At 36.4% G+C, this 25,006-nt stretch overlaps 1 protein-coding gene across 1 annotated transcript in view; it reads right to left on the minus strand.

Annotated features, from left to right (window-relative positions):
* Positions 1–508: 508 nt before the first annotated feature.
* Positions 509–25,006, minus strand: part of atp8b5b (ATPase phospholipid transporting 8B5b) — a 30,378-nt gene continuing 5,880 nt past the window's right edge. Inside the window, exons 5-28 of the mRNA XM_059357617.1 lie at positions 24,680–24,778; positions 24,439–24,500; positions 23,469–23,541; positions 23,202–23,272; positions 22,521–22,603; positions 21,867–22,025; positions 21,174–21,262; positions 20,066–20,259; positions 18,986–19,194; positions 18,204–18,247; positions 17,006–17,171; positions 15,813–16,001; positions 14,822–14,937; positions 14,567–14,731; positions 13,101–13,212; positions 12,317–12,422; positions 11,134–11,284; positions 9,760–9,943; positions 8,795–9,018; positions 7,831–7,914; positions 6,884–7,129; positions 6,149–6,287; positions 5,786–5,916; positions 509–5,060 (exon numbers count right to left, since the gene is read on the minus strand). Coding sequence (XP_059213600.1) covers positions 4,788–5,060; positions 5,786–5,916; positions 6,149–6,287; positions 6,884–7,129; positions 7,831–7,914; positions 8,795–9,018; positions 9,760–9,943; positions 11,134–11,284; positions 12,317–12,422; positions 13,101–13,212; positions 14,567–14,731; positions 14,822–14,937; positions 15,813–16,001; positions 17,006–17,171; positions 18,204–18,247; positions 18,986–19,194; positions 20,066–20,259; positions 21,174–21,262; positions 21,867–22,025; positions 22,521–22,603; positions 23,202–23,272; positions 23,469–23,541; positions 24,439–24,500; positions 24,680–24,778 — 3,369 coding nt within the window. The 3' untranslated portion in view covers positions 509–4,787. The remainder of the gene's footprint in view (positions 5,061–5,785; positions 5,917–6,148; positions 6,288–6,883; positions 7,130–7,830; positions 7,915–8,794; positions 9,019–9,759; positions 9,944–11,133; positions 11,285–12,316; positions 12,423–13,100; positions 13,213–14,566; positions 14,732–14,821; positions 14,938–15,812; positions 16,002–17,005; positions 17,172–18,203; positions 18,248–18,985; positions 19,195–20,065; positions 20,260–21,173; positions 21,263–21,866; positions 22,026–22,520; positions 22,604–23,201; positions 23,273–23,468; positions 23,542–24,438; positions 24,501–24,679; positions 24,779–25,006) is intronic.

Genomic DNA, 25,006 nt, shown 5'->3' on the forward strand with positions numbered 1-25,006 from the left:
GTAAAAAATGTTGATTTTTGTCAAGTTGCATCAGAAATAGGGCATAAAATTAAAAACTGACTATCACCGAAGTAGATGCTTTTAATTATCGTAAATCAAGGAAATAGTACAAAACTTTTAAACTGTAGAAAACACACCATTTTTTCATGTAATATTAAAGGAGAAATACCATAATGTCACAAGGACACAATCATTTGGGCTCTATTGATTTACTGCAGGGGTCTCAAACTCAAATTACCTGGGGGCCGCTGGAGGCAGTATCAAAATGACCAAAAAATACACAAAATGACAACAAAAAAAACTAAATTACTTAAAAAAGACACAAAATATATTTTTTTTAAAGACACAAAATGACAAAAAAAGACAAAATGACAAAAACAAAATTCCCAAAAAGACACAACATTATTAAAAGATAATATTATAAAAAGATACAAAATAATTTAAAAAAAATACAAAATTATTAAAAAAAGACACACAATTATTTAAAAAAGACACAAAATTACGAGTTTGAGACCCATGATTTACTGTATAGGTATTTAATTACTGTATAAGATCTGAGATATAAGATAATTTGACCTGATGATGGTTTAGTAAAAGTTTTATTCACAGATCATTTTCCATGTAGAAACAATCGTGATGATCAAAATCAGCCAACAGAAATCTAATCAGCTGTGACTCAGAGGAAGCTCACATAACAAAATAACACAATGACGAAATATGTGTTGGACTTTATGAATAACGTGCTTTTTGCTGGTCCTTGCACTCCTATGACACTTTAACCACCACTCTCTGTTTATTTGATAGAAAACACAGTTACAAAGAAAACACTGACCCCTGGCTGCACTTTGAAAACACTGTGACAAGAGTTAAGTGGTACTGATTAAAGGTATATCTAATAATAAATGAAAACAGAGTATTAACACAAAGCAGAACAGTAATAAAACAATGTTTTTAAAAAAAAAAAAGATCTTCATGTCAGTAAATTATTATGTAAACAACAGTGAAAAAAGGTTTGTTGTAGATTTCAACTGAAATCACAGTTTTATCCTTTCTCAGAATGACACCCTGATCATTAAAATTCACATCAGTAAAATAATTAAAAGACACAAAATGCAACTTCATGTTGCAGGCAGTTTGGTAATCTAGATTGTCCAGATCAGCAAGTGGCAACTTTTACAAAAAAAAAAAAAATCTTGAGATCAGAAAAGAAAAAAAAAATTGGTGTGCATGACACAAAATGAATCTCATTGCAGTTTTTGGTTTTGCATGTTGTGGTCTAGTGCAGGGGTCGGCAACCTGAGGCAAAAAAATATGGAATTTGTCTAAATTATCCAAATTTTTGTAGTGATTCTTACATTCTCCAATTGTAAAAAATATGAACCCTATAGACAGGAAAAAATATATATTTTAGTCGACTTAAATGTGCATCATAGCCTATATAACCATCTGGCTCTTTGCCCTATCCTCTAAATTTTTGGCCAAAATAGCTTCAACAGAAAAGACAGATTCATTTACATTAACTGCAAGTGCTTCACGCTGAGTGATTTGCTTGATTTGCAGCGAGAAATTTGCTAATTACTTTCATTATAAGTAGGGCCGGGACTTTAACGCGTTAATTAAGATTAATTAATTACCCAAAAATTAACGCGTTAAAAAATTGACGCATTTTTATCGCACTTATTTTTGCACCGCGGAACGTTTCTCACTGGATGAGTTTCAGGCGGACAGATTATACTGGAGCACCAACTAGCGTTCATGAGTTGAGACAACAACAAACCACAGTGAACATGAAGGAAGAAGCTGATGAGACCTTTGGTTGGCCCCGTGGATGATGGGACATTTAGTTACTAAAAACCAACGGATGGAAGCGTCCATAAGAGCATGGTTGTGTTGCTAAGCAACAAGGAATTCACATATCACCGCAGCACATCCAGCCTCAAGTATCACCTCAATGCTAAACATATAGCAGCTAGCGGCTAGTATGGTAGCTAGCGGCTACTGTGGTAGCTAGCGTGGATTGTGTTTTACTTAAAAAACCAAAGTATTATAGTTTACAGAGGGATTTTTTTCTTCTGTTTTTTGGCCAAAAATGTCTCTTTTCATGGAAAAGGTTGCTGACCCCTGGTCTAGTAAATACAAACTGCATACAGTGTTTCTGACCGTTTCACAGGATTATAATAAGCTTTCTAGTCATTCACTACATTATTAAATTAAGCTTGAAGTAGATAATCTACACAATTGATGCCCTCTGGCAGCTGTGAGTAAGGACTGTCTTTATTGTTGTGTTGTGTTTAGAAATTTCGAAATAATTTGTTTTACTTAAATGTGACGCTGTAAAAAACAGCCAACCCAGCCAATGATAAGACTGTGTTTTGCTGTATGCAAGTGTGATGACTACAAAGTTGAATGAATGGAAAAGCATTAAATCTATGAGAAATCTACAGGTGCATCTCAATAAATTAGAATATCATGGAAAAGTCAATTTCCAGAGGCCAACATTTCCAGATTTAAATATACTTATATGAAACATAATTGGTATTTTGTAATAATAATAAAAAAAATTCAGACAATGAATTTTAGGTCTTCATTAAATGTAAGCCATAATTATTATAATTAGAAGAAATTAAATAAATTAAGACATGAAATGTTTCATTCTGTGTGTAATGGATCTATTTAATGTGTTATTTCCACTTTCTGAATTTAATTACTGACATAAATAAACTTTCTATGATATTCTAATTTATTGAGATGCACCTGTATGTTATTGGAAAATCTAAATCTGAATTTATTCTCCTTTTTGGTTTCTGCTGAAATGCTTTTTTTTATGACATCACATTGACAAAACTAAAGGCACAATGAGCAGGATTTACAAGTTTTGGTTTGTAAAAATAACATTCAAAGTTGGCCCCTCCTCCCCATGCAGCTCAACGACACAGTCACTACGATTTAACAGAGTAAAGCCCACAAGCTGATGCCCAGAAATGTCCCAAATGCAACAAAATGCCAGGCAAAGAGAAAACAGTCGCATTAGACCTGGTCTCTGCAGCTACAGACTCTGACACAGACACACTTCAAGTGGGTCATAAGTTGTGATTAAGGGGTATAATTTATGCTTCATGCTAGTCTTCTAGGAAAATGGTCTGCAGTATGAAGACTGCAGTCTATAGTCAGGTGGCTTAGGACCAGATTTAAGAAGAATGGGGACACGTCAGACAAAAGCACCAATTTTTTTCCACATGCCAGGTCTGATTTCCTGTGTGGAACATTCTACCAATCGCTTCATTAGCCTGCAGGGAACTGGTTGGGTGTGGTTGTAATGCTGCGTTCCGTTGCACTCAGAACTCGGAAAGATCCGATCTCTGAGTCGGAAAAGTGCAATAGAACGGCCCTTGAACTCGGGATTCTGGCTAGAGTAGGTCGGAATTACGTGGAAGACGTCAAAGCAAAATGGCGCCACACACCCGCATGCATGTGTGATTACTTTGTGGTATTTGCACTCCCACTCTGTTAATTATAGAGTTTGTGTGAGCATAATATGGACGAAAAAGCACAGTAAAAGTGTAAAATATATTATAGTTTCTCCCATATTTAAACTACATTAGTCTATAACAATGATACGCATTTACCTCGGAAGTCGGAATTTCCAACTCGGATCTTTCCGAGTTCCGAGTGCAATCGAACGCAGCATAAAGCTGCAAGTGTCTGTGGTAATAAAAGTGAAGCTAATAGAGTTTAATTAAATGTATTCATGTTATCAATTTTTTACAGAATACATGCACTGTATACGACCTATAATAATATATGTCTGACCGCTTAGGAACTGAGTTGGAAATTACCTAAATACATGGCCAAAATAAACATATCTATTTGATCAAAATAATCATCTAGTGATATTCTCAATAGCTTTAATGGATTCCATGACCCAGAAAATGTAGATTTTGACACCAAGATTGACCTTGGAAGTGGCTCGGAAGATATATTGGTTCTCATAGACTTTATATGGCTGCCATCTCCGATCCGAAATCTTGATGAAGTGGCTCCCACTAAAAATTTAAACTTATGGTGATAGAGAGCAATGTGGTGCTTTTGTCCGGTGTGTCCCCTTTATTTAACTAAACCGCCTGACTAATATGACAATTGTACTTATTACCGTATTTCCTCAATTTATAGCCGGGCCCCTATTAATGACCGGCCTCTTTCATAAGTGTCTTACCGGTGTTATGTCAAAGTCTCCCGCTGTCCTAGTCATTCTCTGTAAAGTCGAGCCGTTTACACACGTTCTTCTGGGCTTTTTAGTAGTTTAGACATTTTAAATCCTGCTTAAAATGAACATTCAGCGTGCTGTTCATTGTTTGTTTACATCCCAGTACTTCCAATATGGCCGACATCCGGGTAACTGGCTACAATGCGCTGTGTAAAACACTCTAAAAAAGTGCCGGTCAGAGCTGCTCTGATTGCTGCTCTTTTCTTAATAAAAGCCTCCTTCAAATAATAGCCTGCCCCTTTTATTAGCTGGGTCCCAAACTGATTTTTTATTAATAGAAGCCCCGGATACTATTTGAGGAAATACGGTAAACTAAAACGTGCAGAAGCACCAGTGTGGTCTTTAAGGTTTTATGTGCTCCCGAGTTCCACATTTTCACAGTGATATCAACATTCATCTGTTAGAAAAACAGCTTAAGTTAAAGTCAGACTCAGTTTTAAGTATAAAGCTCTGTCCTGGAGACGATCCAGACAGTGATTATTACCCTGTGCTCCCAAACAGAACGGTTCTATGCTGCTCCGTGCTATACTTCCTGTCTCTGTGAGTTCTCCGGCTCCTCTGCGATGGTGCGGTAGTGTTGTGGCTGGTTCTGAGCCAGAGGAGAGTCTGTTTGTGAAAACAGGACCTGTCGACTCTTCAGCGGTAGTTTCAGCAGGAACCTGCGAGACGTCACCAGATCTCCGTAGCCCTTGGCGTGAGAGAAGGCGTAGCCGGACCGCCGGGTGCTGATGCGCCTGGGATGAGGAATGCGAGGAGCAGGAGCAGGCAGCGCCTCCTTCCTCACCTTATGTCTCACCTACAGGACGGAGAGGGACACGTCTTTAATTTGACTTCCTGTGTGTGTGTGTGTGTGTGTGTGTGTGTGCGTGCGTGCGTGTGTGTGTGTGTTTGTGTGTGTGGTTGTGTGTGAGTGTGGTTGTGTGTGTGTGTGTGTGTGTGTGTGTTTCTGTGGTTCTGTGTGTGTGTGGTTGTGTGTGTGTGCGTGTGGTTGTGTGTGTGTGTGTGTGTGTGTGTGTGTGTTTGAGTGTGGTTGTGTGTGTGTGTGTATGGTTCTGTGCGTGTGTGTGTGTGGTTGTTTGTGGTTGTGTGTGTGTTTATTTGTGTGTGTGTGTGTGTGTGTGTGTGTGTGTGTGTGTATGGTGTATGGTATGTGTAACAGACCGGGGAACATAGGACCCTTTTGGGGAAAAGCGGGGGAAAAGGGAAAGTCTCATACAAAGAGGGGAACATAGGACCTGGGGAACAAAGACACACTCCCAACCTTAGCAGATAGAACCTTATAATCTCAATTAGTTTAGGCAATCTACATTAAACTAAGTGAATCTGACTGACCGCTGCCTCAATCATCTCCCTCTATTACATTCACCATAGAAGGCCAATCTGAAGCATAATGTGGGAGATTGAATGACATATTTGATCATTTACAGAATGATAACTCTGTTTATAGGAGTGAAAACAGGGTACATATATTCTGTATATATACATAATACTTTTTATAGTCTGTTTCCTGTGTTGTCTCACCTTGTCGTTGATGGTGGGCCGAAGCTGGATGAGGACGAAGCGGTAAGCCACCACAGGAAGAAGACAGAGCAGCGCGGTGAGGAATATGGTGAGCCAGACGTTAGGCTGGTTCAGAGAGTTTCTAGCTGTGCCTGGAGATACAAAAGCATCACAATCACATCGTAGAAGGGTTTATAATTTTTATACAACCCTAATACCGCCCTACAAAGTCTAACTGCAGTAACTACGCAAAATGTAAAACATCAGCAACATCAAGCCCTGCTGTCAGCTTTTCTCTAAAGTTTTGGCTTTTCCAGAAGTTTTCATGTCCAATTTAATGCATCAACCCTTTTTTCAGCAAAGTAAAAAAAAACATCTACTCACCGATGAAGGGAAAAGAGGAGGTGAAGATGAAGAACATGCCGTTGCTGTACATGGTCATTGTGATGGCGAAGTAAGCCGCCAGGCTTCCCCATATGAAGAACTGGTTCACAGCGGTCCAGTAGTGGGTGTCCAGACACAGCTGAAAAATAGTGAAACGTTTTTTATTCTGCCCCACATATTCATTCATAATGAGTTTTGGGGGTGGGGTTAGTGGTGAAAAGTAACGAAGTACATTTACTCAAGTACTGTACTTAAGTACAATTATGAGGTACTTGTACTTTACTTGAGTATTTCCATTTTATACACTGTAAAAATGGTGTGTCTAAAAACAAGATAAAAACACTAAATCTGAGGGAAATTTAAGATTTCTTAAATTACGATTATTAAATCTAGAAATAAGCATGTTGAACACTTAAAATAAGAAATTAACTCTTAAAACAAGATAAATTAAAGCTGCAAGCAGCGATGAACTGGCCCGAGCAGAGTGACCTGCAAATTATTTGTTTCTTTTACTTCAGTAAGTTTTGAATGCAGGACTTTTACTTGTAGTGGAGTCATTTTACAGTGTGGTATTAGTACTTTTACTTAAGTAAAGGATCTGATTACTTTTTTCACCCCTGGGTGGGGCATATGAATGAAATGTATACGTCATAGTATTTTGGCGACTACATTTATATGATAATTTGTATCATTAATATGCTATCCGGAGGTTGCCTGAGGAACTGATCCCCTCACCTGTATGTTCATCACCACCAGCAGACAGGTCTGAGCCAGTAGAGCGAAGGACTGGTAGTCGGCGATGTCTTTGCCGTCGTCTCGGACCGTGTCGTGCATGGCGGCCCACGGGATGAAGAAGAGGATCAGCGAGCTGTAGCAGCTGTGCAACATGCAGCGCACAAAGGCTTTCTTACTGAAGTACATGTTGAGCTGACCGGGAGAGTAGAGCTGAGGGTACTGGAAGCTCCAGCGGTCATTCACATCCTACAGACACACAGATGAGAGAGGGAGAAGAGGTTTAGGGTTATTTACACGGTTAGAATTACATATAATGACAAAGATAACATATAGTGTTAAGTGCAGGGAGAGGCAGAAAACCCAGATGGGCTTGTTTAAAGCCTCCACCTAAAATTTCATAATTTCATAGTTATAAGTTAGTTATAAGAAAGTAATAACAAACTGACAGTAGAAAAACACATGTAAAACATCAACAAGACGTTATGATGACAATAACAAAAATAACAATATAAAAACAAATATGAGCATTGTATAAAAGGGTATTTGTGTGTGAATTAGAATTTTAAAACCGCAGTTAAATCATCTTTTAGACATCTTTTGAAACATTTTATAAAGCTTGTCAGATGGGAAAAGGTATTTATTCCATAATTTGGTGCCCATAAATTGAACAATAAATTAACCTCTACATGTCAGAAATCTTGTAGGATGAAGATCTAAAACATATATTTGAGAGATATTGATGTCATGAACAGTAAGTATTTGAAGGCATGGGACTCAGATCGGGTTGCCATCCTAACAAAACGTTTCTGAAGAACCAAAATTCTGTAGAGTGTAGTAAGAAAGTTGCTTGCCCAAACAATACAGGTTACAGATGGCCTGTGAACAACTGACCAGTAGTTTACACATAATTACAAATATATAATTTCTTTATAGAATTTGATATTTACCTGGTCGAAGAGGCTCAATCCGAGGACAGGCAGAGCTGTGTAAACCAGGTTGTATAAAGTGATGAACCACTCATCATACACAGTCTACAAACAAGAAAAGCAAAGACAAAATTAAACATGTAAATGCAGCATTAATGACATTGTATGTATGACTATGTGGTGCAATATGAATTTCATGTCACATTGAGCATCCATTTTTCCAGAGTCTGGGATATTTCAATGATTAGCAGTTTAAAAAACATTGATTTAGATACAAATCTGTAATAAAGAGACAACAATAACTATAGTGAAAACCAGCCAAGTTTAATTTATTTTCCCACTAGGGCAAACATGAGAAAACGGTTCATTCTAGTGAAAAATGCATGATTTCATTCTATGATGGTGGGTTTCATTGGTGAGTGTCTGTATTTCAGCTACATGGTTTATTATAGTCTTATAGTATAGGAGCAGAGGTTGAACTTCAAACCTTCACAAAAAAAAAAATTAAAATCTCACAACCTTGCAACAACAACAAAAATCCATATACATTAACATAGCAAAAATTATTGAACAATTATATTTAAAAAGTAAATGTCCATAGTGATGCACAAGGGTTAACGTATGTACTAGGGATGTCCCGATAGCCTGCCAGGTATTTTAAGTTGAGCTGCTGTTCATTTTTATGTTTGACATTTTTATTTAAAATATTCTGTTGCACTAAAGTACAAGGTGAAAATTTGTATTTGTAATTATTACTTGATTGTTCAAGCTACCTTAAAGAAGTGCTCAAAGAATGTGTGTTGAATGATATCATAAAAAAGGAACATCCTGGATTATCTTCTTCATTTTTTTATGTATTATAGAAGTATCGGATCGGGACTCGGTATTGGCAGATACTCAAAATCAAATTACTCGGATCCGGGGGCAAAAAAACCTGATCGGGACATCCCTAGTATGTACCATAATTACAACACTCATTCCTCACCTGTGCAGAGAAGCCGCAGAAGAAGGCGTACCAGAAATGCACAAAGGTGAAGGTGAAGTTCTTGTAAAAGAAATATCGTAGGAATTTGCACATGCGTAGGTAGGACCAGCGGCCGTGCACCAGCAGGAGGCGCTGGAGGTACCGGAACTGGGCGAAGGAGTAGTCGCTGGACAGAACCGCCTGCATCCCCTCCTGACCACTGATACCCACACCGATATGAGCCGCTGGAGCACAGACAGGAAACAAAGACAGAATGAGTCACATGGAGTATTATCTAACTCTGGTTCTATGCTGCGTTCGATTGCACTCGGAACTCCGAAAGATCCGACCTCCGAGTCGGAAAAGTAGAATAGAACTGCCCTTGAACTCGGGATTCCGACCCGGGTATTCTCTTAGGATCTAAGCAGCACAAGTAGGTCGGAAATACGTGGAAAACGTCAAAGCAAAATGGCGCCACACACCGTGAGAGGTAAACAGTCACTTTACCTTCAACATTTAGTCTGTTATGTGTCATTTGATTCAGCATTTGTGTTACTAAAAGTGTAGGATTACTTTGTAATGGTATTTGCACTCCCACTCTGTTAATTAAAGAGTTTGTGTGAGCGTAGTAGGGACGAAAAAGCACAGTAAAAGTGTAAAAAATATTATATTTTTTCCCATATTTAACCTACATTAGTCTATAAGGTGTAATACTGCACTTCTTTTTATTATATCCAGGAAATTTGCAGACCACAATTCCACCCTATATTTGGACCCAGGGAAGATACAAACCATTTAACTGTATGTTGTCATTTTTAAATGCTCGAAAGACATCCAAACAAACATCAGTTTGCCGTGGTCGGCCATGTTTTCCGAGGTTGAGCAATGAAACGCATTTACCTACCGAATTTCCAACTCGGATCTTTCCGAGTTCCGAGTGCAATCGAACGCAGCATTAGTGTCAAGGCTCTGAGTGCTGAGTTCACCTTTGATCATGCTGACATCGTTGGCTCCGTCCCCGATGGCCAGAGTGACGGCCTGCTTGTATTTCTTGACCAGCTGAACCACCTGGGCCTTCTGCAGAGGGGTGACCCTGCAGCAGATCACGGTCTGACACATACACGCTGTCCTCAGCAGCTCCAACTGCATGTTCTTCTCCAGTGCAAAGGCCTGAGGACCAAAGGGGACAAGGGATTATGACATTTAAGGCGGGAAAGCATTACCACATTTCTACCATTAAAACCAGGGGCGCTGTTGTTGCGTTATTCTACCATTAAAGCCGGGAAAGAGGATACGTCGTTTTGTAGTATTTGTAGTTTTTTCCACTTTTTTTCGGCCAATGAAATGCATCAGAATACATGTGGGAGTGTCGCAATGGGACATGGGACTTTTCCAGAACTGAAATCATCACCAAAAAAACGACACAAAATGACACAATATGATTAAAAAAAGACACAAAATGACCAAAAAAAGACACAAAATGACAAAGAAAATGACACAAAACAACACAAAATGATTAAAAAAAGACACAAAATGACTAAAAAAAAGACACAAAGTGACTAAAAAAGACACAAAATGACACATAATGAGAATACATGTGGGAGTGTCACAATGCATCATGGGACTTTTCCAGAACTTTGAAATCATGGCTGAAGACGACTATAGCGGAGGGAGCTCAGATATAACAGGTACAAGCTCTAAAAAATACTTTTTGAATTTAATTTCTATCAGCTACAGAAGCTGAAAAATCTGTTATTTAGTAGGAAGAGTTGATACTTCTGTTGAATTTGCAGAAAAACTTCAGGTTATAGGGGGTTATTTTAAAATCGCTCAGAGGTTTTACAGGCCTTTTTTTCCAGGCGTTTTAGGCCTAAATATATATATATATATATAAATATATATATATATATATATAAAAACAAAAATAAAATAAAATAAACAAATAAAATGTATATAAATAAAAAAATGTTTACACAACAAAATGATGGCTGCATTATACAAACATTGATGAAAACCAGCCCACCCTCCTCCCACACCTTCCCAGACCCTCTAAAGTCTCCTTCGTTCTCTTTAAGTCCAAAACTTTGTAGGGATATTGGGGGTCTGTATCGATTTTTTCCCCCACCTCTATTACTTTTAGGTCAAAAAAGAGACATGAATGAAATGAAGGATTAATTACTTCTTCAGTAAAATTTAGTAGTTAATTTACCCATACTGATTCATAAAGTTCTAATATCCTAAAAGCCTGTAAAATAACAACTTTTCCTAGATTGATGATACACGGAGACAAAGGAGGACACATTTCTTGCTGATTCAGCATCTAGTAAAAATACAAATGTTCCTGAAAAAGCCTCTGTTACCAGACTGTGTCCGTTTATAACTAGGCCGTAGTCTCCGTCCACCTCCTCATCCTGCACAGTCTGTGTCTTCTCCAGCCAGAACAGGCCAGCGCGAGCTTTGCTGACAGATGGCTCCTCCGCTGCAGCCGGACACATTTTCCTTCGTGCTTTCCTGAAAACAGGACGACATGGGGACTGATGGGTGAGAAAATAAAAAATGCTCTGATATTTTTTTATGAACTGTATTTTTTTTCCTCTCTAAATCATGTGTTTGGGATGGAAACAAATGATTTGTCCTAAACTAATTAGCAGTTAATTAGCAGCATTAACAGTTTTGGTTTAGTTCTTTAGGGTTAGAATAAAACACAGCAAAACTGGTAGGGCATCAAAATGCATACACATTTTTTTGTTTTGTTTGTTTTTTTGTCTTTTTTTCGCCTTGTGGCTTTGTACTGGTGTATCGTCGTTTTCATTGTTGTTGTTGTGCTTGTCCTTTATATTATTCTATGTATGTTATTTGTGTTTACATTATGTCTAATTTGTAAATATGTTTCTGAGTCTTCGTTGTCTAGAATTGTGCTTTAGTGTCGTTTTCATATTGTGGCTCCTAATAAGTAATCCACTGTTCTTTTTTGTTCATTCGTTAATAAAAATTAAATTTTAAAAAATGCATAAAATATATGTCAAATTGTGTACAATACATCATTTTTTTTTTTTCTAGAAATTTCGAAATGTTGGTGTTGGAAGAAAATGAAATAGTTGTATATTCAGTAAACATAAACATTCTCTTATCACCACACATAGCAATAATAATAATAATAATAATAATAATAATAAAAATGATAATAATAATAATAATAATAATAATAATAATGATCATAATAATAATGATAATAATAATAATAATAATAATAATAATAATGCATTTTATTTATAGGGGCCTTTCAGGACTCTTAAGGTCACCTTACAATAAACAATTAAAAATGAAAATAATAAAACAGCAAGGGCAGTAATAATAAACAACAATAAAACAATTACAAATAACAACAATAATAACAACAACAATGGCAGTAATAATAAGCAACACTAAAACAGTACAGACAAAAATTGGCAACATTAATAAAATGATGAATATATTAGGGGTAGGCTAGTCTAAACAGGTGCGTTTTGAGATGTTACAGTTGTTAGCTTCAGACTAACTTACTGTAGCTCCTCTCTGACTCCTTCAGCTGTGTTTGCTGCCACAATGAAAACATCCTTCATCTCCTCTCTCAGCATGTTGCAGGAGTAGCCGATGTTCTCTGCCGTTTCTGTTAGAAAACATTGGTATTTAGTGAGGAAGGATCACTGTGATTTCATTCATATATCAAACATGATAAACATTCACTTTATGACCATTTCAGTCAAATGATGTTTAGATTCATCCTTGGAGATACTGGAGATGCTTGAGGATCAATAGAGAGCAAAATAAATTATGTAATTTTGTAGGCAAAAGTAGCATTGCCATGAGGTCTAATGAGAATTCGCCTATGGGATTTTGAGCAATATTGAGTGGGCATAAAAAGTGAGAGGTCCACCATTTGTTACAAAACTACGCATTCAAAATTAAATAAAATATAGCACAGCTGTGTGACGTAGAAATACAATAATCATCCACCCACCCACCCAAATCAATCCAACCAAAACAAAACAAACACAGATAAGCAGCTAAAATTCTAACTGACTTCCAGGTTTAAGATCTCATTCCTGTGGTGCACTATGGTAACTTTAGATTTGCAGAACTTTGCACAATGACCAGGGTCAGGAAGTCTCACAAGAGCTTTCTGAAAAATCTCGAGTTACCATCCAGAAACACGATCGACCCATAGAGATCAGGCACTGGGTGTTCCTGACACATTGAGATTATATTTCACATTTTATTACTGTATTACTTACATCCATCTTGAAACGTGTGATTTGATCGGGAACATCAAATCCCTGACACTCACCCTGTTTATCTCCAGTCAGCACCCAGATCTTGATGTCAGCTTTAGACAGCTGCTCGATGGTCTGAGGGACTCCGTCCTGCAGCTTGTCCTCCACGGCTGTCGCTCCCAACAGCTAAAAAACAACGAGAACATGGTGCTGATGTCATTTTTCATTACTGTATGTTTTTAACAACAGGCACCGCGGATGCTTCAATCAACCCCTGTTCCACCAATTTACAAGTAACTAAGGCTTTGAGCTCCTTCTTGAGAGCTTGCCGGGAGTAGGCAATTTGTAAATGATCAGCAATTTGAATGAGATCATCTTTTCTACAGCTTTCAACTTGTGAAAGCGAAGGCTCAGCCAGAAATGAGTCAATGTCAAATTTCTCCATTCTCCGCACATTTTACACATCCAAACAAATCATACTACAATTTTTTTCTCTTTTTATAATACCTCCTCGGGAACTTTTAAAGTGATCCCGGACGAGCCCCCAATTATGTTACGTCCACCAGCTCTTAAAGGGGTAAAAGGAGATAACATAAACCAGATGTAGTGGTTTTAACAGAGGTGTTTTAATAAGAAATAAAATAGCAGTAAGATATACAAACAAAAGGACCCTTCAGGCTTAAGGTTTGACAAAATGAAATAACAACAAAAAAACAGGGTCAGTTCTAACTGTTACACAGTACAAAATAACAACTACCACTAATCCCAGTACTGTTACACAGTACAAAAGTACAACTACAATGAAACACAGTATTCAATACTACGAAATGCCGAGCACAGACAAGGGTTTGGGCGACGGTTCACAACAGATCCAGCCGCTCCTGACTGAAGCTCCATCCAGCCTTTTGAAAGATGTGGCTCACTAATTGCCGAATCTGATTGGCTCCCGTGGTCGCCGGAACGCTCCAATCACCCTTCTCCAGCAGCCTGAGGGGAGGGAGCAAACACACAGACGCACGCATGCGCACAGACACACGCACAACTACAGACTATACGGCTGGGGCCGTAACACATGTTTGCTCCAATATTAGTCTACCAGTGACCCACTTTGTAGAGTAATGACTGACATTACAAACTACCAATCCTAATCAAAAGGAGACTTATAAAGTCCATACAAAGTAAAGCATATTGAGATTGTAACTCATATACAACAACTTCCTTTCTTACTACTAATAATCAATAATTCTGAGGTTCTTGAAGGAAAACTCTTAGTTAATGTCTTACTGGTTGTATAATAAGGCCATGCAGAATAAGGCATTAATAACTACTTAATAATGAAAAATTAAGAGGCAATATGTTACTTATTTGCATGCTAATGGAAACTAATTAATGTTGAATATGTGTCCCCTAATCTAAAGTGTTACCCTTTTGGGTAATACTACTGTCTATAAATCAAATTGGCCCTATGATGTTAAAATGGAGGTTTCAACTAATCTGACTTTTTTTACAATGTGTCAAAGGATTCAGAAGGCAGACTAACCATCAGATCTTTCTCTATCTCTTCATAAAGTTCATCCAGTCTTTCCTCCCTGTCGTCCATGGCGATGCTTGCCTCATGGTGGCGCTGTCTCCACTCCTCCATGTAGCGATCGTCCAGGTCCTTGTAGGCCAGAACGAGCGTGCGGAGGCCGTCGCCTGCATACTCCTATTTTACAATTCAGAGCAGTTCAAATAAAAAATGCTGAGAATTTCTGAGGGTACATTAGTTTTATGTCTGCACAAACGAATGACTCACGTTGAGGTGATTGGTGGTGACTTTCATCAGTTCATTACAGGACGGGTGCAGCCGTTCATAGATGATGGTGTCGGCTCCTTTGCAGTAGAGGGTCAACTTGCCTTCAGGGCTACGCACTGAAAATCATTGATTGATTGATTCAAGTTTATTTCGAATATGAAAACAAAATAGTAAAAAAAGAGTCACACAAAAAAAGACACAAAATAACTAAAAAAGACACAACAACAGACACACAATGACCAAAAAGACACAAAATGACAAAAAAAGACACAAAATAACTAAAAAAGACACAAAACGACCAAAAAAGACACAAAATGAGAAGACAGAATAACCAAAAAAAAACCCACAGAAGACACAAAATGAAAAAAAAAGACACAAAATGACACAAAAAATACAAAAAATAACAAAAAAAAGACACAACAACAGACACAAAATGACCAAAAAGACACAAAAAGACACAAATGACCAAAAAAGACACTAAAAGACATGAAAAGGATTAAAAAATGGACAAAATAGCCCAAGACTCCATCGAGTTAATAAGTCATCAGAGGAATATTGTTTTAGAGAAACTGCACGTCTATCCGCGAACAATTACTGCAAGCTAAAACCTGATTTTCATCAATTAAATGTCATAAAATGAGCAATAACCACAGTATTTAACGGTGTAATAGGAATAAAATCCTCCTACACATAAATAAGTTATTCCTGGTAGTAGGCTACAACAACTATTGTTTTAAGAAAATCAGATTTTATGTAATTTATGTGAATTTTACTGAGGAAAATCAAGGTGTAGCTTGCAGTCTACTTTACCAAACTCAAAAAGTTGACTTTATTCTGGACATTTTGACTTTTTCCTCATCTCATTATTTTTTCCTCCTACCTGGCTCTAATCCTCTACCGTATTTAAAACTCTATAATGACTCAAATATCATATTTTGCCAACATTCAAAACATAGAAAACACCAAAGATTGCCCCGCTGCTTCCTCTCACCTATGACTGACATTCTCTTGCGAACATTGTTGAAGTCAAGAACAGCCAGAAGTTGGTACGTGACTGTTCTGCCCATCTCCACCGTCGTTATGGTCTCCGGTGTTCGAGAGCGGAAAACAAACCCAAAGTTTCTTGCTGCGGTCACCAGAGCTCCTTCATCAGGAGACTGAGCCTGATAGTAGAGCTCTCCTGTCACGAGACAAAGAGAACAAGAGAGGAGAGGAAGGATTTCACACATTTAATCACCAAAAACACAACATAAGTGGAGAAGGCGATGGAGCACGACTTCTTCATGACGTTGCAACGTAAAAACTTCAGCAGCATGGAGACCTGCTGTCAGCTGAACTCTAAAGTTTGGGATTTTCTAGAAGTTTCCATGTCCAATTTAATGCATCAACCCTTTTCCAGCAAATGTAAAAAACACCTCGACCAAGTGTAGTAACATGATTTTACTTTTTTTGAGAGGTTTTTCTAATTTAGCTTTGTGCATTTAGCATTTGTAATGCAATCTTTTGTGTTTACTGTTTATTTTTAAAATCATTTATTTGTGTTTTTATGTGCTTTTTGTAATTTCTTTGTGTTTTTTATGTGTGTTTTTGTAATTTTTGCGTGTTTTTTTTTATTATTATTATGTTTTTGGTGTGTTTTGAGTGTGTTTGTATGTGTTTTCTGTAATTTTGTGTGTGTTTTTGGTTTGTTTTTCATGTTTTATGTGTTTTATGCGTGTTTTTGTAATTTTTTTGTGTTTTTGTTTATTTTTTTGTGTTCAAAATGTTGATCCAGTAAGTCAAAATGAAAAAAATAATCAGGTCATATAGGTGAGGTTGTGCTGAAAACAATGATACCAACATGGCAAGGTAAAGATTTTTAAGTGGTTTATACAGGCAGAGTGAAAAGAAGTCCAAAACCGACAAAATAGCCCCAAACTCCAAAGGGTTAAGTCATGTGAATGCTTAGACTTGTAAGGATTAAACATTATGTAACTTTCTTTTTATTTATTTTTTAATCTGTTTTACTACTTGCTGTAGATGGAAACACCACCACGTTCTGTTTGTGCTATTAAAAATGTGATTCTAAAAAAAGACAAAATGTAAAAAACAAACAAAAAAAAAAACCCAACATAAGCAATGTGATTCTTTAGTTTTAAACAGTTGTAACCATAGTAACAAGGCTGTCCATTTGATGGCGCTCACCCTCTTTCTTCTCCTCGGGCATGACGGTGTGACACAGAGCCAGTAACCTGAAGAAGGACTGAGCTTCCTGGTTTCCTTCTTTCACCGTCTCCACCAGACTGTGATCGTGGAAGACGAACTTGGGATCAGCCAGCTTGTTCCACCTGAAGTCCACTTTCTCTGTTTTCTGCAGAGAAAAAGTGAAAGTAAAAGTATTATTACCACACTGTGAAATTACTCCACTACAAGTAAAAGTCCTGCATTCAAAACTTACTTAACTCTATGGAGTCTTAAAGGGCTATTTTGTCCATTTTTTTATCCTTTTCATGTCTTTTCATGTCTTTGTAAGTCGTTTTGTGTCTTTTTTAGTCATTTGTGTCTTTTTTGGTCATTTTGTGTCTGTTGTTGTGTCTTTTTCAGTTATTTTGTGTCTTTTTCTTTATTTCATTTTGTGTCTTTTTTGGTCATTTTGTGTATTTTTTTTGTCATTTTGTGTTTTTTTGTGTCTTTTTTTGTCATTTTGTTTCTTTTTTAAGTCATTTGTCTCTTTTTTGTGTCTTTTTTTGGTGATTTTGTGTCTTTTTGTGTCTTCTGTGTAATTTTTTTTGCACATTCTGTCATTTCATTTTGTATCTTTTTTGGTCATTTTGTGTCTTTTTTGGTCATTTTGTGTTATTTTGTGTATTTTTGTGTCTTTTTTGTTATTTTGTGTCTTTTTTCAGCCATTTTGTGTCTTTTTTGGTCATTTTGTGTCTTTTTTTGGTCATTTTGTGCCTTTTTTAGTAATTTAGTCCAACATTTTATATATTCTAAATATATTATTACATTATTTGTATTAATGCTTTTACGTAAGCAGTGTTTTCATTTTGTAAAGACAGGGCTCATTTAATTACTTAATATACTGTTATAAGATTGAATTTAAAAAAATCAAATCACTTTAAATTGATCATATATTTTATGTTAAATCTCAACCTGTAAAGTAACTAAAGCTGTCAACTAAATGTAGTGGAGTAAAAAGTACAATATTTGAATAAATATGTAGTGAAGTAGAAGTAAAAAAGTTACATAAAATAGAAATACTCAAGTAAAGTATAAGTGCCACAAAATTGAACTTAAGTACAGTACTTTAGTAAATATACTTAGTTACTTTCCACCACTGGGAATGAAACATATAAAATACACAAAAATACACACTCGTGTATCAGTATTCTCCTCTCACCTCTGTTATTTCAACCCTCTGACCACGAAAGTCAAACAGCTCCCCTGAAAAACAAAGAAAGACCATCCAAAATCAATCATTCAGCCAACTTCAGCCAACAGCCACTAAATATCACTAAATATATGGTTTAATTTAATAAAATGTCTAGTCACTTTAAATTGATCCAGTTTTTCATGATAAATCTTGACCTGAAAAGTAACTACACTGCAAAAAAAGGTGTGTCTAAAAACAAGATAAAAACACTAAATCTGAGGGAAATGATCTTGCTGCATGGACAGATAATTTACCTTGACAAGATTTCTTAAATTAAGATTATTAAATCTAGAAATAAGCATGTTGTACGCTTAAAATAGGAAATTAACTCTTAAAACAAGAGAAATTGTCTAAAACTTCTAAATCTAAAGTTGTTTTTTTTTGTTTTTTTGGTAAGAAACAAATAATCTGCAGTGCACTCTGCTCGGGCCAGTTCATCTCTTTTGTACATTTTTTGTCTTTTTTGGTCATTTTGTGACCAAAAGAAGATGTAAAAAGACACAAAATGACCAAAAAACGACACAAAAAAGACACAAAAAAACATAAAATGACCTTAAAAGAAACAAAAGATGTAAAATCACAAAAAAGACATAAAAAGACAAAAAAAACACCAAACAAAGATACAAAAGACATAAAATCACCAAAAAAAAAGACACAAAATGACATAAAAACACCAAAGAAATACACTTTTTTAAGAGTTAATTTCTTATTTTCACGTCCATATTTGGTATATAAGCCGAGCAGCTCACCGTAAGCCTTCCCGTTGATGGAGCACCTGTTAAAAGTCATGATGTTCTGCGTTAGAGTTCCCGTCTTGTCACTGAAGATGTATTTGATCTGACCCAGCTCCTCGTTCAGCGTGGTGGTCCGGGCCTGGGCCGGAGTGTCGTTCTTGGGGTAATACATCTTCCGGTCCCAGTCGATGTAGAAGCTGTTCCCCAGACGGATGATCTCCACACTGACACACACACACACACACACACACATACACACACACACACACACAGGGAGCAGTGTGACACAATGACTCTCAACTTAATCACTTTTGTCACTTTATGATTTTAGTAGGATCATTCAAGAACCAGTGGTGGAAAAAAGTATTCAGATCCTTTACTTCAGTAAAAGTACTAAAACTACAATGTGAAATGACTCCACTACAAGTAAAAGTCCTGCATTTAAAACTTGTGAAAAAAACTTGTAAAAAAAGCATCAAAATATACTTAAAGTATCAAAAGTACTTGTTATGCAGACTGAACACACTCAGGTTGTTAAATATATTATTAGATTATTATTATTGATGCAGTTATGTCAAGTCAAGTCAAGTCAAAGTCTATTTATAAAACACATTTAAAAACAACCTCAGTTCACCAAAGTGCTGTTCAATTGTCAAAAAACAATAAAATCATACACAAATATAGTAATAGATTTTTAAAAAATAATGAAAACAATAAAATAATACAAAAACAATAACATAGTAATTATGATTAACATTATTAATATTAATTATGTAAGCAGTGGTTTATTTTCTCAAGGTAGGGCTCATTTTAACCACTAAATATACTGTTATTTGGTTTAATTTAATGAAATATCTAGTAACTCTAAATTGATCATATTTTTTATGTTAAACCTCTATCTGTAAAGTAACTAAAGCTGTCAGCTAAATGTATTGGAGTAAAAAGAACAATATTTGCCTCAAAATGTAGTGAAGTAGAAGTACGAAGTCACATAAAATGGAAATACAAGTAAAGTTCAAGTACCTCAAACTTGTACTTAAGTACAGTACTTTAGTAAATGTACTTAGTGACATTCCACCTCTGGCTGTAACGTACCTGACGTAGAGAGAAATGGGCACCACGGTGTTGAGGACGATGACGTAGGAGAAGAAGGAGAGGAAGGAGGAGAGAGCAGCTCCGACCCCTGGCTCCCGAGGGAGGAAGGCTACGAACACGGAGCCCTCCCTCACCTCCCAGATGGCGTTACCGATGGCCATGATGGTGCACATGGACGCCAGGAAACCAAAGATCTGATGAAGATAGGAGAAGGTAACACTTTATATTAGGGAACACATATTCAATATTCATTAGTTGCTTATTAGCATGCAAATAAGGAACAAATTGGCTCTTAATGAGTCATTTTGAGTAGTTATTAATGTCTTATTCTGCATGGCCTTATTATACCCATTTTGATGGTTTCGTTCATCGCTATGTAGAGACTTATAAAGTCCATACAAAGTAAAGCATATTAAGATCGTAACTCATTCACAACAACTTCCAACATGTTGTTTTCATGTTATATTTTGACAGCAGAACTGTGTTTCCTACAGTTTATATGAGTATAATTAAAAGTTTTGTGCTATTCTTTGATTTACGGTAATTATAAAAGTGTCTACTATGGTGATATACAATTTTTAATTTTACGACCTATTTCTGATGTAATTTGACATTTGAGTTTTACTGAAATTTCTACAAACATTTTTTCAGTGTATCTTACTTTTTTTTTTACTTAATCACTTCCTAGATAATAATTTCCCTATCAAATAAACGTATCATTTCTATTATTCTTGCCTTCACTATTCAACACAATGAAGAAATACAAGACTACACTGTATCACAGTCAAAGTTTAGCTTTAGTTTTGAGTTGGATTTTGTAGTTACTGCATTTTTACAATATTATTTATCTGAAATAAAGGAAAATTGAAAGCTAAAACTTTGTCACAAGATAAAACAGACATAAAGGAGTTCATTTTTAGTTATAACTCAATTTCGACCAAAAAATGTAGTTACTGCAGTGAGACTCTGTAGGGCAGTATAGTCCCTTCAAAGTCACCAAACTCTTTGACTTTGACTAAAACAGTAATTTCTAGATCTGGCAGTGTTTTTGTGTTATTGTGGGACTTTGGTGAATTTGTGTGTCAGTGTGCATGGACATGAAACTCACACACAACACTAAGACGTTCATCAGGTGATCGATGCTCGTCCGTTTGAATATCGTCTTCCCACTGTTCTGCATCAGTTTAGTGTCAGGACCTGCAAAGATTCAATCTGTTAACATACACTCACAATCAAAAAACAAGATAAAAACACTAAATCTGAGGGAAATGATCTTGCTGCATGGACAAATAATTTCACTTGACAAGATTTCTTAAATTAAGATTATTAAATCTAGAAATAAGCATGTAGAACGCTTAAAATAATAATAAGAAGATAAATATCTAACACTTCTAAATCTAAAGATTCTTTTTGTCTTGGTAAGAAACAAATAATCATAATAATAATCATCAGGTCACTCTGCTCGGGCCAGTTCATCGCTGCTGGCAGCTTTAATTGATCTTGTTTTAAGAGTTAATTTCTTATTTTAAGAGTACAACATGCGAAATTATCTGTCCATGCAGCAAGATAAATTCCCTCAGATTTAGTGTTTTTATCTTGTTTTTAGACACACCTTTTTTTGCAGTGCACCATTGATTAGTTTCTTTCAGTTGGTCTTATTCACAATAAAAAAGATGATTTTTACCACCTGAACTGGTTTGTTGTGTGCAGCAGGTGCGCCCTCTGCTGGTGCACCACAAACTAACTCAGCAGTTTCGACCACATTATCAGAAATTAATATTCGGTTTGAGCAGCTATTTACCCCCGAAGATGACCAGGCCGAAGCACCACTCGGTGTTCCTCAGGGTGCATCCTCTGAGCAGCACCTTGTCGTTGTCCAGAGAGTAACTCTGTCCGTCCAGAGTCAGCGTCCCTTTGAACTTATCCAGACGGTTGTTAGGAGGCTCACACTTCACCTCACCTGAGAGAGACGCACAAGAAACACAAGAAATATGAGGAATTAGGTCTGTGTTGAAGTGTGAATAGACAAGACTGAAACAACACATTTTAATTCTGAATTTTTGATAAATATATTAGCTTTGGTGTGTGCTTTTTTAGCTGAAATTTAAACATTTGAAAGTACATTTTATTGCAGTGACAATATGTGACTAATTATATTTAATCAAGGATGTAATTACAGTTTTAAGCTGCAAATATCTTTACTTTACTTGCCTTTTTCTATTTTATGTTACTTTATACTTCTACTCACCTACATTTTGGAAGCCAATATTGTACATTTTACTCCATTATTATCAAAATTGTAATTGATTAAATGTACTTAGTCACATATTGCTACTGCAAATTTTTTTACTTTCAAATGTTTCAATTTCAGCTTAAAAAAAGTGCACACCAGAGCTGATATTTTTGCAAGAAATTCACAATTAATATTGTTTTGTTCTTTCTTTGAGCTTGTCACCTTTGAAGCCAGCCAGAGCCTCGATGCTGTCTCCCAGCTCTCCTGTTACAGACAGAGCCTGTTTCACCTTCAGGTTGGTTTCACTGAGGAGACGAGAGACAAAAGAGACACGAAGAGACACGATGAGACACGATGAGACACGAAGAGACACGAAGAGACACGATGAGACGAGATGAGACACGATGAGACAAAAGAGACAAAAGAGACACGATGAGACACGAAGAGACACAAAGAGACATCAGTCAAACATACACACACACAAATACATACAGACCCACACACCCCCACACATACATACAGACCCCCACACACACACATACATACAGACCCACACACACACATATACATAAGGACATAAACACACACACACACACATTCATACGGACATACACGCACACACACATATACAGACATAAATACGGACCCCCCCCACACACACACGCATACATTTGGAAACACACACACACACACACACACACACACACACATACATGCGGACACACACACACACACACACACACATATGAACATACACATATAAATAAGGACATACACACACACACACACACACACACACAGACACACACACACATAGATACGGACCCACACACAGACAGACAGACACACACACACACAGGTACGGACCCACACACACACACACACAGGGTTCTGCCCACTCACCCGTCTAGCTCAGCGGTTTCTACGTAGATCAGGTTTAGCGGCTCGCTGCTGGACAGCAACAGAAGATCCGCCTGAAAGTGAACAATAAATAAAGAACGGACAAATAAAAGTATATTAGATAATAAAACAATAAAATCTTTACTGCCACTTGTGGGGACTTTGACTCAGTGTAGCAGCTGTTATCACTGAAAGCATCAACGTGAATCTAACAGCAGGAAGCTGTAAAACGCCACACACACAATCCTTCTGCTGGCATCTCCTACTTACTGTGACAAACTGATTATTCTCCAGTTTGACGATGTCCCCAACCTGAACGTTCAGCCATTTTTCACTCCTCAGCCTGCCAGAAAAAATAACATTAGATATACAGTGAAATCACAGTAGTACACATAAAATACACAAGCTTTTTAGATGTGTATTTCTAGACCTGTCACGATAATTACTGTATATCGACACAATAGTTTTTTTCTGGACTTTTTGAGCTTTTTTGTGTTTAAAGCAGGGCCCCCAAATTACCTGGGGGCCGCTGGAGGCAGTATCAAAATAACCAAAAAAAGACACAAAATTACAAAAAAAAGACACAAAATGACTGAAAAAACACCATATTACTTAAAAACGACACAAAAATGACAAAAAAAAAGACACAAAATGACAAAAAAAGACACAGAATTACTAAAAAAGACACAAAATTCTTTAAAAAAGACACAAAATGACAGAAAAAAACAAAATTACTTAAAGAAGAAACAAAATTACCAAAAAAAGTAATTAAAGGGACCTTCCACACACAACCTAAAAAAACAACTATATTTCCCAAGCAGCCATTCCAGCTGTTTATATGTTATTTTAATAATAATATAATATAATACATAATGATTATATCATTGCAATGTTTTGTTAACAGAGCCTGAAAGTTTATTTTGTTTGTTTTGGTTGTTTATTTATTGATGTTTTATCTATCTAGGATATTTAAATTTTTCTTTCCCATATTTCAATTCCAAAGTTTAATATTCTCAAGATTTAAACATTAATTGCGGTGGAAAAGATGTACTTATTATGCTCTAATATTGTTTTAAAAATAAAATGACATTGATACAACGATACTGTCGTTTATCGTGATAGTTTCTTGGAAAATATATCGTCCTAAAAAATGTGTTATCGTGACAGGCCTATGTATTTCTACTATTATTGTCTATAATTATAAGTATACAGTTTAAAAGTTGCATGTTAAATGACTCACTCTCCATCGATGAGGACGCTCACCATGCGGTTATTCACCTGCTTGTCGCTTCTGTGTCTGTTCTGCTCAGACGACACAAAATAAAGAGAAATAAGTGAAAAACGTTCTCATTAAATTGTAATTTGTTAGCAGTTTTTCCTTATAAGACTGTTTTAAAAATGAGCCAAAGCGATTGAGTAAAAACTAAAAAAGAAGCTGTGATTCAGTTTAACCCAGATAGAAGTTTATAATTCCAGCTCACTATGTCGTCGCTGGCGTCTTTGACTGCTGTCATAGTCAGCACCAGAATGAGAGGCACGGCCGTGGTGAACCAGGAGAGGGAGGAGATTTGTGGGATGACCTGTCAACAAACAAACAAACAAACAAACACATTGAAAATGCTTTCAAACCTTGCATCTGTTGGACTAAATCATGCAGTATTCACACTGCAAAAAAGGTGTGTCTAAAAACAAGATAAAAACACTAAATCTGAGGGAAATTATCTTGCTGCATGCACAGATAATTTCACTTGACAAGATTTCTTAAATTAAGATTATTAAATATAGAAATAAGCATGTTGAACACTTAA

This window comes from Centropristis striata, chromosome 19 (genome assembly GCF_030273125.1).
Source record: "Centropristis striata isolate RG_2023a ecotype Rhode Island chromosome 19, C.striata_1.0, whole genome shotgun sequence".
Lineage (NCBI taxonomy): Eukaryota > Metazoa > Chordata > Actinopteri > Perciformes > Serranidae > Centropristis > Centropristis striata.